Here is a 15,826-nt window from a genome sequence, read left to right as displayed (position 1 = left end):
CCGTATTTGCTGTTAAAGATAGCAAGTCCTCTTATGGGCCACCTTCTGGTGTACAGTTAGAAATTGGACACTGACCTAGAGGATTTTAGTGTGAAGAATAGAAGAGAGGACATGGGGCTGATTTGAACTTCACATTACCTGGCAGCCCAGAGCTTTATAGGGTTGTAAATCTGCTGTGTCAAGTCTCCTAACCCTTATTCCCTTTTCCTCCTTGAGCTGTTTCCAGGTGCAACCACATTTCTTCTCCTTCCTGTAAGAATTATGAAAATAAGTTATCATGTTTATAACAGTTTCTACCAGCAATAAAGGGGTCCACTGGAAATATTTTGTAAATGTTGGGAGTACACACATCACACAGAATGTCTTCCTGAAGTGGATTAATGGAATCATCACTGGTTCCATTCTTTAGTGCCATTTAGTTTCCAGAGTAGGTGGACTACTCGTTTTTCTTGCAACTTTTTTGGGTTTTGACATAAGCACAGGCTGAATTTGTTAGCATGTCTATTGGGCACTTAAGGAAATATAGTAACGTGTTTCATTAGGGGTTTAATTCATAGCGGCAGATGACAGCAGCTCTATTTGTTGAAAACTTGCAACGTGGAATTCATTACAGTCAACATTTGTGTACGTTATGTCCTTTAATCCTGGTAACAGTGATGTGGGGATGTTAAAAGATGTGTCCAAGGCTTCACTTAGTGTAGAAATTTAAGTAAATCAAGAGCCAAAACAAATGCTATTTAGTATTAACACCAAATTATATTCCAAAAATTTTAGTATGGGTTGATAAATAATAAATAGCAGATATTGAATAATGTATAGTTTTAAACCTCCAACAATTGTGAAGCAAAGCACAACTGCAAACCTATAAGAGTTATTGATAAGAACTGCCTTAGCCTTCGGACTCATACACATACAGCTATGTATCCAATTCACTTAATCAGTAGAAACAAAAATCTCATAGTATATTTAACTCTCAGTCTCTGCTTTGTGGAGGAAGACACAAATCTTGTCTCTCACTAAGTTGAGAAAACCATTGAGACCTTGTGCCGCTGGTATTTCTGATCAATACAGATGTATCTTGAACAGGCAGCTGTTAACACGAGTGTGCCAAACAACATTTGCTCTTGCTTATTTATTTTGCTCCCTCAAAGCACAGCCATATCTTAGGGCATGGAGGAGAATAAGGCTCATTAATTTGTACTGTATGCTTGACACACTATTCAGGCAGGGAGAAATTCTGAACTATGAAAAGTCATTGTCCATCTGCTCCTGACTATATTGGGTATTTTAAATAGCTCTAAAATACATTAGAAATGAAAAGAACAAAATCCAATTTTGAGGACTGTGTGATTTGAGGGTTGTGAGGATAATTCAAATATTTTCAACATAATTAAGAGGTTACACCATATGAAGAAGGCAGAACTAGGGTGGCCATTTCTCAACCCTAGCTCCCTAGGACATCAAGACTGATTGGCTAGGAGCTAGTACAAGCTGCCAGGAGGCCAAACTCCTTAAGGCTGTTTGTGAAGGAAATGGATGGCCACATAGAATGGCACTGTCCCACTCATTAACCTTACCTTCACCCAGACTGCTTTCTCCAGAATGCGGATCCAAGAAGTAGAGCCACTGACTGAAATAAGTTCACCTTACAGAAGAGCCAACCCACAAAAATCTTTACAAGACTTGGACAATGTAGGACTATTTTCATAGTTGCAGAGAAGATTGGCTATATATATGTGTGTATTTATTTATCATAGATTTATTTATTATATGAAAAAAAGGCCACATGCATTGCTAACAATTTGTAATAATTACCTGAGACTTGTTCATGCAACTTTTTTTCTTAGGAGATTTCAAAATTGATTAAAAAAATTAAATTTTGCTGTGAGAAACTGCCTATGATATACCAGACTTGTTAAATTGTTTTAGATGGTTGCTTCTTCCCCTTCTTTTCTTTTTCTTTACCATAAGGCACTTTCTCCTGCCACTATTATTACTGGGATTCTTAGGAAAGTGAGTTGAAAAGAACATCATGTATATACATATATTACTGGGTACAAATATTTCCTGGCCTCACCTCATTCAGATGTAAAAGCACATCACGCTTTGGAAAAGCTTACATTTTTAAAGAATCCCAACTGTAAACAAATAATTACATTTTATTCCAAGTAGGGTGAACATTTTTAATAGTTACATAAATTGCCTGAAGCATGTAAAAATATACATATTTTCTATGATAACTCAAATCTATTTCATATTTATCATCATCATCAAGGGGAGTTATTTATACTTTCCATATAAGTCACTTAAAAGCCACAGCAGTTACAACTCCACGGATCATTTGGCACTTTCAGAATATATGAAATCATGTGCGAACTTTAAAGTTCAAAAGTGTTTAAAACTGTTTTATTAATGTACCATAGATATTTACAAGATCTTAATAATATACATTTTTTTTCTTTCCAAACAAGTCTGTATTAATGATGTATTTTGTGATAGAGGCTGGAGAGCTTATTTACAGAATGATTTGTTTTCAAAAAACTCTCAAAGATTTATGGTTTTATTCATCGTATAAGTGGCTGAATTGCAAAACAGTAAAAAATGATGACAATTGACAGGAAACAGACGCTAGGTTCTAAGACTGGAACTCCTCTGGAACTCAAGCCTGCAAAATATAAAAATAAAATGAAACATCTTGAGAAAAAAATACAATTGCTTGTTAGATTAATTTTCAAGACCTAAAATGCATACTATCATTTGTCTTCTAATAACACGTTTTAGTATACTAGTTTTGTTTATATTATATACAAGGAAGTGTCTTTAGTCCTCTATCCTAGGCTATCTGTTTTAAATGTAAAAAATGAAAAAGGAAAATGCTTAAATTGACCAAGTCTGATGGAAGGGTAGATTAGGATTTGCCAACATGTGGTGCCTGATGATTTCACTGAGGCCCAACTTTAAGCAAGTGATTCATCTGAAGCAAAAATAACAAATCTTAGTATGTGCTAAATCCAACTGATTGGTGTGACCTGCTTAGAACACTGTATGGAGAGGATCTGAGATTTGGGACTCAGCTCCCTATGCAGGCCATGATTGATTAGTGATGTCTGCAATGGATATGGGAATAGGGATATAAGTACATGTGTTTCATATTTTCTGTCCCTGCTCCAAGAAGCCTGTGAAAACCCACAGAAACACTTCCTGATTTTTGTACCAAGAGAATGAATTATGTACCAACGACACACAGTTGTGTGTTTTCTTTTCTTTTTTTTCTTTTTGAGATTCAAATGAGGAAACATGAAACTGTTTGTAATAAGTATGCATGTTGCAAATTTGAGGAATTATTTAAAGAAAGATTGACTCATCACCTCTTGTTCACAACTGAAAATGGAAACACAGACCTTTTATTTTTTCACACAACATTCAAACAAGAATTGGAAAGCTTCATAGAGCCTAGATTTCAGGCTGCAGCTGTCCAGATTCAAAATCTACAACAGCGATGGTGATTCAACTTACTTGACATTTTTGGAATCCTAATTTCTTCACTGCTGCTTCCATCCCCACCATCACTAACTGTTCTTATTTCAATCAAGTAGTCTTCTTCAAATGGAACCAGAAGCTCAGCCGATGTATTGTTTGTTTCCAAGATATGTGTTTGACTCTGTCTGTTTTGCCGATACAGAATCTAAATGAAATAGTGAATTGAAGTTAAAAGGACATCTTGCTTTTTTAAGGTCCAGACACTCTTATGGAACACTCTACAATGTATCATTATAAATGCTGTCCTCCTTGAATGGAAATATCCAGTCTATGCCTTTTCCTTAAATTTAGGCATTAAAAAAAAAAAAAAAAACAAAAACAAGAACAAAAACAAAGATTTTGTCTTTGGCCAATGCTTCTGAAATGACAATAGATTTATCTCAACTAAAGAGCTTGAGGCTATTACCTTTGGAGCTTGCTGTGAAAAGTCACTGGTTAGTTTGGACCCATTTCAAATACTGGATACATGCATTTGCTAGGAGATGATGTCCATTACCAGTGACAGAAATAATCTGCTGTGGGTATTTGGCTATACTCTTGTTAGATTCCTTTTATATTGTTAAAGGCTTACATGCCACTGCAGCCTAAGTTCTAGAAAATCTATTTGAGTATATTCGTAGATTTCATTCTCATCTCACCTTACTACTCACACACACCATCATCTTCTGATGGCAAGGGGGAGTCGCTTGAAGAAAAACTTTATTCTTGTTGTACCATGATACATTACTGTCCGCAGTATATAAAAATTTTCAGTGAAGAATTTGAAAGAGGCAATGTTAAGCATTTTTCAAATAAGTTTTAAAGATTCTTGTATTTTCATATGTATAAATTTGTTTCTTACTTGGTTGTGACATTCTTGGTTCCTTAGTAATTTAATTGATATTATTAAGGGAGAAACAAAATACTCACCTTGTAGCCCAACACTTCAGACTCATTTTCCATGGTTTTTACATGTTCCCAGTTCAGGCATAATTTAGAGTTTGTCAGCTTCCAGGCAATGTTAGCTGGTGGTTGGCTTGGTGCTTTAAAGAGATAATCAAAGATCCAAATGAATATTAATTAGCTCGTGGTTACTGTATGGCCCATCAACATGAAAAGGGAAAATAAGTCCTGGATGATTATCATAGCAGAAGCACAACTTTTTTCAGTGTCATTTGAAACATCATACTAATTCTAATCAGAATAAGCAAATTCATTTAAATTCTGGTCATTTGGGAATGTGTTTGTGACAAACTTATGAATTAATAATGGCTTGTTACATGTCCAGTATTAATGTATTAATCATTGCTTTTGAATTGGTTTACTTTACCAATATATAACTAGATGGAGGGCTCTGTTATCTAGTGTTCCATGTGGTCATCAATCAAAGAGCATGTCAAGCAAACTCAGGCTACAAACCCTTTATACATATCAACACAGAGGTTACTTCCTAGCAGTCTTTTCCATTTTAATCTTGCATTAGTTAGGACTCTGACTATAAGTAACACAACAAACTCAAGATACTATAAGCAAAACAGTAAGAGATTATGAAGGATACAGGGGAATCTCTTAGAACTCATGGCAAAATGCAAAAGAGCTTTAAGAGGGACAAAACAAAAATGTCAAAAAGCCAAGAAGTTCTTTCTGCTTCCCACCGTTGTGTCTGCTGCATGGTCATCTTACTGTAGATGCTACAGATCTCTTTGTCATTCTCAGCGTATGCAGCAGAAATCGTGACTGTTCTCCATATCTGACATATGAAATCTACTCTGTTCAGAAATAGTCCATGCTAGAAGCCCCAGGAGAAAAACGAGGATTGATTGCCTTTGGCCATGTCTATTGCACTCTAATCAATTGTGGCTAAATACTAAGAAAAATGCATGTCATTGAATATAGAGCTGTTAGGAAACCCAGAAAAGAGAAAATAATTACAAACTGGGGGATCATCCCAAAAGGTGTTTACTCTAAATCCAAAATGCAGTTTTTAGTTCCCAGAAATTAAGGTTGTCTAGGAGAAAGGTGTTAAGTAGTAAGAGAAGATGGTCTTCGAATCAGCCTTCTCAGGGCAATAATGGATCTAGTCCAAATGTAGAATTTTACATACAAGAAAACTAGAGTCCAGGTTGGTGGTCCAGTTATCCAAAAGCAAGCAGTTAAAGAGTGGCTAAGTCACATCAGAATCCCATTCTCTTGATTTCTAAGCCAGTGTTCCTCCATGACAACATGCTGCTTTTCAAAGATTTGAGTCCACATGATTATTTTTGAGATTTAGGAAACTGGAGAGATTAAAAATAATTTAGCTGGAAAGCAGAGGCAAAGATAAAACTACCCAGCAAGATGTTTTTGGCATCTTATTTGAATTTGTGAGGCTGAATGAGCATAATATTTAACTCATTATAACACTGATGGAAATGATTTCTTTCGGAGCTTTGACTCAACTACTATTTAGTCCCTTATAAATTACTGGATGAGTCTTGCTCAGGGTGTCTGAAATTTTATTACCATATATTACCATTGCTGTAAACCCACAGGGACATTACTCTCGTCCACCTAGTTACTGACACCTCAACTGAGACACGGCTGAGAAATGTTTCCCCTCTGCTTCCAATAGGGCTCAGTTCCTACTTTACAATGGATTTGTCACACTGAATTATAATTATTCTTGATTGTGCGTTTTTTTAACTGTATTGAGGGCATGTACCTTGTTCAACTCTGTATTCTCAAACACTGGCACAGTGGTTGGCACATAGAAGACATACAGTCATATATGTTGAATAAATGACTACAATAAGATAGCTAAAGAAAAACCACTCAGAGTCCTGAGTGATTGTCTCAGGCTATATTGATTATGTACTGGGATGTGGTCAGATCCATAGGTGACACAAAGTGGCCAATCCATTCATTATTCTTTCCTATAATCAAGGTCAATTGCCATGGACAAACCTCAAGCAATTCATATGATTTATAAGATAGGCCAAATGGATTAAACTTTCCCTAGTACATTTCTTGACTATATATACCCAATCATAATTAAAGGCCTAAGAGTTTTGCACTTAGTAAGCACTCAATGCATGTTTGTCAATATGTTTTATTCCTGAAGGACTAGATAGCAACAATATTTGTAACTATTCTCCCTCAACTATCCCAGGGTGCCTTTTCTAATATTTTTCTCAGTTATAAAAGAGATCATATAAAAATTCTCAGAAGATACCATAGTTTTAATATCTAGTATGCTCTTGTGGCACATTTCTTTTATCTCTGTTCTTTAAAATGAAGCACTAACATTAACAGCATCATATAATCAATACAGGGAGAATATAAATTTGCTCCTTTGATGTCATTGGCAGTGATGGACTCTGAAGTTTTCATCTATTTTTGTGTCTATTTTGTAGTTCATTCAGAGGAAAAGTACTGTTTTTAACACTACAAATCCACTGGTGAAGCTCCAGGCTGGGAAACAGAACTGACCCTTCTATCAACTATGTTTACAAGGAGTTTATGACTATGGTAATGACACCAAAATGGTTTCATTTGCTTATCTACCCAAGCATAAGTAAAGTGTTCAAAGGACATAAAGTGACAAAAGTTCTACCAGGAATGAATTCTTGGTGTGAATGGCCAATGGCATAGAAAAATTTTTTGCTATCTTGCTATCTTGGAGGTGGAAAGAGCTGGCCTTTAAAGTCAGAGAGATGTGAATCTGTATCCAGTCTCTTTCAAGAGGCCTTGGTTTTTCCATCTTCAGAATGAGTCAAAAATCTCCTAGTTTTTAAGAGTTTTAGCTTATATGCCATAAAATATGAAATGTTCAGCACTTGGTTAGTGTTACATGCTAAAACGCTCAGTAAATGCTAATTCTCTTTCCTGAGAGTAACAGCTCTCCACTCAGATCTTATGACATAATTTTTTCAATTGTGTTCAAAGTGTTTTTTAATAATAATGTAATTCCAAAGTTTGCAAATGACCCACTTCTTAAATATAATTAGAGTAAATTTAACATTCTCCCTTAATAATATTTCTCTTATTTGCGTTCTTTGGATGGTTTTTTAAAGACAGATGGGGGCGCCTGGGTGGCTGAGTTAGTTCAGAGTTTGACTCTTGATTTCGGCTCAGCTCATGATCTCACGGCTCATGAGTTCGAGTCCCATGTCAGGCTCCGGGCTGGCAGAGTGAAGCCCGCTTGGTATCCTCTCTCTCCCTCTCATACTTTCTCTCTCTCCAAATAAATAAATACAGCTTAAAAATTTTAAGAAAATCTCTTATAAAAAAAAAAGACAGATAAAGTGGTAGAGTTTTAGCTACTCATAGTCAATCATCTTTCTTATCTTTGTCCATGAAGATGACTCCAATGCCAATGCCTTTTGTCTAGTATTTAAATAAATTTTCTGCAAGTAGCTTTAGAAAGTTGCTTGATATGAACACTATTAACAGTTCTGGTTTCATGTGCTTAATGTACATAGTTAAACTGGATTTCAAATATCTATGATGACATTGAGATTTCCATTACCTTGAAAATCTAAAACGTTGTCACATGGCTAATATGAAACACATGCCATGGATATCTGTACCAAGTTGGTCAATGGTAAACTCAACAAAACAAGCACTTGTCTAATTTTTAAAAGTGTTCTATGCAGTTTTCAGAGACGAAATCATTTTCTATTAATCAAATGACGGAGTGACATTAAACTAGCTGTCTACAGCTCTAATGCTTTCCTTGTGATCAATTTTTCTGTAGATGGCATTTATATTCAACTGTAGTTCACACTGTGAACTCAATTCAAAAACAACTTCTTATGTTACACTTCTAAGTAACAGCATGGGGTTGACATTTGGGCAAGAGAGAAAGAACATAAGTGCAAGATGAAATAAAAGCTTAATGCTTCCTTTATGTCTAAATATGGATTGATTGCAAATTTACAGCAAGAAAAATCCAGTACAGAGTACTAGTCAGTCAACGACAGGGGCCAAATTGAACCAAAACTTGCAAACACTTTGTGTTGCTGGGTCTGAATATTTCTTTCTATATACGCAGTAGTTTTTTTTTTTTTTTTTCTTTTCTTCTTGGAATTGAGGTAAATTTTTTTCTTCCTTTGATTGTAATCTAAATTCCATTTAAGCGATATCTGTGTGGCTCACAATATATTTTCAATGCCCCTCAGTTTTCTTTTAGAAATAGATAATTTTTCACTAAGCTATGATTCTTGTTATATCACTGATATTTACTTAAAAAAACAAAACAAAAAGGCATCATCATTATCACCAGTAACAATAATAACAAAGACTTCAGAAGCTTTGCATAAGCTGTTCTTTTGTTTGGAGATCCCTTTGTCCACTACTTCTTTTTTTTTATTTTTCATGCCATATCAAAATATATACCCTTCACTACAAAGCTCCTCCTTTTTATGTATATCTCAGCCTCTTATTTTCTTTGTAGTATTTTTCACAATTTATGATTCTTTAAATTTTTTTTTTGCTTTATTTTCTTTCAGGTTGCCTCTCCACTAAAAGATAAATTGCCTGAAGGCAGAGATTTTGGCTGTTTTAATCTCCGTCAGCCACCTCACCCTATGCATAGCTCATGTGAAGCACTATTTTTCTTGAGTGATTGACTGATTCATCATGCTTCCAAAAAAAGGCTCTGTCTTCTCTTTAGCTTGCCCAATCAGAATAGGCAGAGATTTTGGTAAATGTGAGCTTTGCTTTCTGAGAATTTACAATGGATGATCAAGTATCAGACTGAAAATCTAGACAGTGACAGTATGAATGTGTGATGGATGCAGAATTTTTGCTGTCACCACTCTTCTGAGGTAATCTTGATGTCATCTCAAGGACATGGAAAATCAAAGTTAGATCCAGGGATAGCATTTGGAATCAGAGCAATCTTCAATGTTTCATTAAAGGCATTCCTCATCTTCGCTTTGGTTGTCCTTTCATGACCCTTGAAGACAATTTCTGCAACGATTTATAAAGAGAAAGAAAGTAGAAAGTGCTTTCCTGTTTTAAGAAATGCAAAGAAAGTGAAATAACCACTGCAGAAGAAGTACAATAATGTGTTACGATGCACTGAGCTTGTGCTGTATGGCGGCCTCTGGGGCACCTTGGTGTACATAATATCCTTTAGTTCTCAGAGAAAACTCTGGAGGAAGCCTCATCTGTTTTTCCGATGAGATAATGGGTTCTGAGTCATCAGGGAATTAGACCTTTCACACAGGTAGTGCATGGCGGAGCCGGGACTCACAGACAACCTTCTTTCACTCAGGAGTCCCTTTCTCTTTCCAACACTATCTCACAATGAGCCAAAGTGGTGGAACACCCAGAAAAATTGCAAATACATTAAAGGGGAAAATAGGGGAAACTTACAATTTGGTAGGAAAGATATTTCACCGTTGACAGGCACGGCAGGGGCACGCCACATGGAGAGAATACATGAAGTGAGGTAAGTGAATGTTAAGCTGTGGAAGATCAATAATTCTCATACTACCATGGCTAGCTAGCAAGATAAGTATAGAAAAGGACTCTGGGACAGATGGTGAAAGATCCTCTTGGCCTTTGTTCTGTGGAATAGAGGAGACAATGAAATTCTGGAAGAAGAATAGGGCACGATTCCATTTTAGGAAGAGAAATCCAAAGACCATTTGAGGTTTAGACTGAAGATTTGAGAGTTTGGAAAGAGAGAGACTATGTAGATGGTTAAAGATGAAGATTACAAATTAGCACAGCGTTCATGGGATGAAGAGATTCGGAGAATCCATCCATGTTCATTGTGTCTCCCAGTCTAATAGATGCCAAAACAACCTGACTAGGCATTTCTTTTCATATCTAAGAATTAAAATACGAAATTCTTTGATTTGTTATAATAATTAAGTGAGATAATGTATGTGGAAAATTAACACAGGGATTAGGATATAGACATGCTCAGTATTTTATAGCTGTGGTCAACATAATAAGGCCCTTTCCCTGAAACATTTCCATATCCTCATCCCTGGAATTTGTGGGCTTAGTATTTTTTTTTTTAATTTTTTGTGTTTATTTCTTTTTGAGAGACAGAAGGAAATAGAACATGAGCGGGAGAGGGGCAGAGAGAGAGGGAGACACAGAATCCCAAGCAGGCTCCAGGCTCCAAGCTGTCAGCACAGAGCCTGACGTGGGGCTCGAACTCCCAAACCACGAGATCGTGACCTGAGCCAAAGTTGGAGGCTTAACCGACTGAGCCACCCAGGTGCCCCAAGGGATTCATATTTTTAAGTTTCCCTCTTCTGTCTGGATTAAATCAAATAGAAACCCTTTTAATTCCTAATTTTTAAATGTGTATTTATTTTCAGGTGAGAAAGAGAGACAGCATGAACAGGGGAGGGGCAGAGAGAGAGGGGGACAGAGGATCTCAGACAAGCTCTGTACTGACAGCAGCGAGCCCGACGTGGGGCTAGAACTCATGAACACTGCAAGATCAGCACCTGAGGTGAAGTTGGATGCTCAACCAACTGAGCCACCCAGGTGCCCTCTAATTTGTTTTTTTTTTTTTTTTTAATGGAAAAGAGGACTGTGCCGGGTATGATTAAATTAAGGATCTTTAGATGGGAAGCAATCCTGGATTCTCCAGGTGGGTGAAGTACAATCCTTAAGAGGGAAGGACAGAGGTAGGAGGGCAGAGTCAGAGGAAATACAATGACAGAAGCAGAGGGTGAGAGTCACAGGGAGATTTAAAGATAAGGAGCTTCTGGCCTTCAATATAGAGGAAAGGGTCACGGCTAAGGAGTGCAGGTGGTCTCTAGAAGCCAGGAAACACAAAGAAACACATGTTCTTTTTTTTTTTTTTTTATAAATTTTTTTTCAACGTTTTTTATTTATTTTGGGGACAGAGAGAGACAGAGCATGAACGGGGGAGGGGCAGAGAGAGAGGGAGACACAGAATTGGAAACAGGCTCCAGGCTCCAAGCCATCAGCCCAGAGCCTGACGCGGGGCTCGAACTCACGGACCGCGAGATCGTGACCTGGCTGAAGTCGGATGCTTAACCGACTGCGCCACCCAGGCGCCCCGAAACACATGTTCTTCTAGAGACTCCAAAAGGAGCACAGCTGACACCAACACCTTGATTTCCAACCGCTGAAAATCATTTCTGGCTTCTGACCTCTAGAAAGGTATGAAAATAAATTTGTATTTCTTTGTACCACTAAGTTGTGGAAATCTGAACAGTAACAATAGGAATCGGAAAAAAATTTCTATTCTATTTTCATAATGACAATGATATAGAATGTTACAGAATAAAATTAGAGGTTTACTTGGTATTCAAATATAACTCCAATATAATGAGTTAGAGACCTGTAGAACTTCTTATTCTCAAGTCCTTTGGGCTGGGACACTGAAGGATACAGACTGGTGAAAGCTAAAATTAAGAAATATTTGAACAAAATTGCCCTAAAGAAATTAGGAGTTACAAGCATTTTCATTTGTTTGATTTAATCAGGAAAGAATATGAATGCTTAAAAATAATAAACTGCATTTTAAATTTCCTGAATCTCCTCTCAATTTTCTCTCAGCAGATACATTCTAACATTACATCTTGGTGAAATCGTTCCTTGTTAATCAAACTGTTTTCAAAGGATATGTCCCATACTCTTTGGCAACGATGAGCACGTGTGAACACTCAGACAAGCCACCTATGATCATCTTGGCATTTAATCCAAATTTCAGTTAAGGCCACTTGAAGTATCAAGTACTTGAAGGAGGGCAACTGAACAAACATGGGGTCACCATGTCAAAGATGAGTTTTATGCTTAAACACATAGAGTAAGTTAGCACAAACTAATGCATGGTTGATTTAAGTTGTACAGATGATCAAACTAGCAAATTCAGGTTGCAGAAAAAGAAGTTATTTTGAAAGCTTCTTAAAGTAGTTTATTGTTTGGGTCCCAGTCCACCCTAAACTGGTCAATATGAGTACAGATAATATGAGCTGACTTAAGCGTTGCCTCAATTACTGCACTATCGTGTCTGTCCATCAATCACGATACAAATCTGTGAGGTTTTTTAAATACTATCTTTAGACATTTCAAATCACCCTTGATAGTGCCTGAGATAGGAACTGAATTACACAAACGGGTTTCTGTGAGTTTGGCATCTCTGAATACCTGGACAATCTTAAAACCACTGGAAATTTCCATCCAGATTTGAAGATTAGCTGAAAAAGGCTAGACTCCAGAAGGACTCCAGAAGCAAATCATTCATACCCATATATGGCAATGGCTTCATTGATTTGGTCAGCATGGGATAAAACGGGAAGAGAAAGATAATTACATTTCTAGTTAATCAGTTCTTGAGGACTGCTCATGACCCAGTCTCTTTAAAACTGGGTAGATTGGAAGAGAGCTGGTTTAAGAATTATTGGCCCCACTCTCCCCTTAAAATGGACTGGTCCTCAGAGGCTGTTTGCTACCTGTCTGTTTCTCCCTAGCAGTTTCACAGCACCTTGTATTTTTCAAGGTGCTCCTATAATCAGCACTTCATTTATGCCTCACCAATGATTTGGGAAAGGAGTGAAGGTAGAGAGAATTTCCACTTAGCAGATAAGAAAATTAAAGCAACAAAATGGAATGCCTTGTCCTGTTTCAGGTCATGAATCAGTGATGCATCCAGAATTAGAACCCAGGTCTTTGGCTACTTGACTGGTGATGTGGACATAAATGCATCATGTATTCTATAGTCAAAGGTTTAATAACTGAGATGATGTCTAAGTTCTTTTTGGATAGGACAAATATATGTTTACGGGAAAAAAACTTTATATCACTTGATTTTCAAACTGACTTAAACCACCTGTTCTTTTTCAATACACAGAAAAGAATACTGCATTTAACAGCAAGCTATCCTTTTCCTATGTATCCATATCTTAGTCTTCTTCAAAATTCAACAACCATATTTGAACTATATAAGGTTTGAACTGTTTCTCAAAATTCAGCAACTATATTTGAATCCTCTTTTTTATTGGGATTCAGAGACCAAAGAATGTGTTTTTAAAAGCCCGTGAACACAAATAATTTATGTTCATGTGCAACAGGTAAGGAATATACAAGAATTATACAGTCATAAAAAGGACATATGGCAGCTGCTCCTAAATCATATTTGATCACTGTGCCTCATAATATAGAATACTTGTGTAATACCAGGCTCACTCATAGAACATAATGCAACAACGATCAACTACTCATCCTTTATTCAGTAGGCCTTGCCTATGTGAAAGACAGCTGGCTGACTATTAAGGGAGTTAAAAAGAAGCAGAAGAGTTCATTCTTAAATCTGAGGGACTTCTAAGTATACTGCAGTGATAAGTTATTCTAGAAAGAAAGAGCTAGACATCTGGCAGTGCTAGGGCCACATCAGAGTACAGTCTAATTCTCAAATGATAAACAAGACAAAATAGAAACAAATGAAAAACAATTTACCAAGCACGTACTAATGTACGTACTAGATATATTCTTTATGTCTTTCACTCTTGAAGAAAGCCTTATGAGGAAATAGGTACTATTATTCTCACATTTTCCAGGTGAGGATATTGGGACTCTGCAAGATTAAATAACCACTCAATAATCCAAGAATGAGAGGTCAGTTTTTTTTTGTTTTTTGTTTGTTTTTTAATGTTTATTCATTTTTTGAGAGAGAGAGACAGAGCGTAGGAGGGGGAGGGACATAAAGAGAGGGAGACACGGAATCTGAAGCAGCCTCCAGGCTCTGAGCTATCTCCAACTGGTGAGCCATGAGGTCATGATCTGAGCCGAAGTTGCATGCTGAACTGCCTGAGACCCGAGGCACCCCAAGAGGTCAGGTTTTGAACTGAGGTTGGGAGAGGGCATCAGAGCCTATGCTTTTAAACATTACATTCTCCTATCTTGCATCTATATACTCAGAATATTTTCTCTTTTGGAATTCCAAAAAATCAAAATGGTTTCTTTTGAGTGTTATCAGAAAATTTCAACAATTATCCTTGTTTAAGGGACAAACTAACCAAACAAAGCAATAAGTAAAACGAGAAGATGGGAGGAATGAAATGGAGAATGAGCAAAGGAACATGTTTCTATTTATAGATGAATCTTGGTCCCTGCAGTGGGATGCATACTTACGAGACTTTTTGGTGGTAACGTTGACTGGGGGGCTTGAGGGCCCTGCCCCTGCAGTGTTGTAAGCTCTCACAGAAGCAAAGTAGATGGTATTAGCTTTCAGCCCTGTGATGTTTTTGGTTGTGACATTCCCACTGACTCTAATTTTCCCAATCATGGATTCTTTGGAGTCATCTGTCCAATATAATACCTGATCATTAAAAACAAAGAACAAACAATTCATTGTTTGCCAGCAAGTATCAACCATGGTAGGTTATGGGAAGGGAGGAGCATAGGAGCACAAATAGAAGAATATTTTCTAATTACAATGGTTATACAACAACAATAAAATAATCAAAGTCTAAGATTTATAGGGAGGAAATTAAAAAATAAAAATTCACAGTGGAAATCAGAGAATCTAGAGTTTTTTTTAGGTTACCAAAATAAAATATTGCATGAGCTATCTAAAGGTATCGACTGTAACAAAGGGTATATATAATCACTTGGACCAAAGCAAGATTCATACCATCAACAAAGGACTTCAGTTACATTTGGTTCTTGATATTTCCTCCAGAGTTCTTTGAGTGACAGGTTAATTAATAATTCAACTTATATCAGGCTCTTCCTATACATTAGTACTGATTTATGCACATTGAAAAAGACAAAAGAGAGTAAAGCTTGGTGCCTGCCTTTGAGTCCCTTATAATCTAGTTGAGAGGCTAGAATATATAGGCAAACAAAATGCAGAGGATGCATTCCAAGTAAGTGATACTGGGAAAAAATGCTCTGGGAATTTGAAGAATTCCAAAATCAGGGAGTGATCAGAGAAGAGTTAGAGGAGGAAACTAGAAATGAGCTTCCATAAATAAATAGGATTCAGATAAGAGGTAAGGCATTCCTGGATTAGAGTAACAGACCTATCATATGAATAGAACTTTCTGTTTGGACTAGAAACCGCATTAAAAACAAAAGCAAAACAAAAACAATGTAAGGAGCAACTAAAGAGGTATAGAATTATACTTTTATTGTAACTCCAAAATAAAATAAATGTGTTATCCATTTGGGGAATCACTGAATTTGCAAGCTAAAGAATAAAAAGTAATTAAGAAGTCTCATTGTTTAACTTTGTGAGAATTAAGGCCCATAAATATGAATTACCTCATTCTATACAGACTATAAAGGACAGATTAATGAAAATCTAGGATTTTTTTTCTTATCA

General features: G+C 36.6%; 1 protein-coding gene across 1 annotated transcript in view; it reads right to left on the bottom strand.

Moving 5' to 3' along the window:
• Nucleotides 1-2,139: 2,139 nt before the first annotated feature.
• Nucleotides 2,140-15,826, bottom strand: part of CNTN6 (contactin 6) — a 284,097-nt gene continuing 270,410 nt past the window's right edge. Inside the window, 5 exon segments of the mRNA XM_045493582.1 lie at nt 2,140-2,603; nt 2,605-2,665; nt 3,517-3,685; nt 4,450-4,562; nt 14,632-14,818. Of these exon segments, the coding sequence (XP_045349538.1) occupies nt 2,561-2,603; nt 2,605-2,665; nt 3,517-3,685; nt 4,450-4,562; nt 14,632-14,818 (573 nt within the window). The 3' untranslated portion in view covers nt 2,140-2,560.

Source organism: Leopardus geoffroyi, chromosome A2 (assembly GCF_018350155.1).
Source record: "Leopardus geoffroyi isolate Oge1 chromosome A2, O.geoffroyi_Oge1_pat1.0, whole genome shotgun sequence".
Lineage (NCBI taxonomy): Eukaryota > Metazoa > Chordata > Mammalia > Carnivora > Felidae > Leopardus > Leopardus geoffroyi.
The sequence above is the reverse complement of the archived record's forward strand: the minus strand, read 5'-3'. Positions and strand labels throughout refer to the sequence as shown.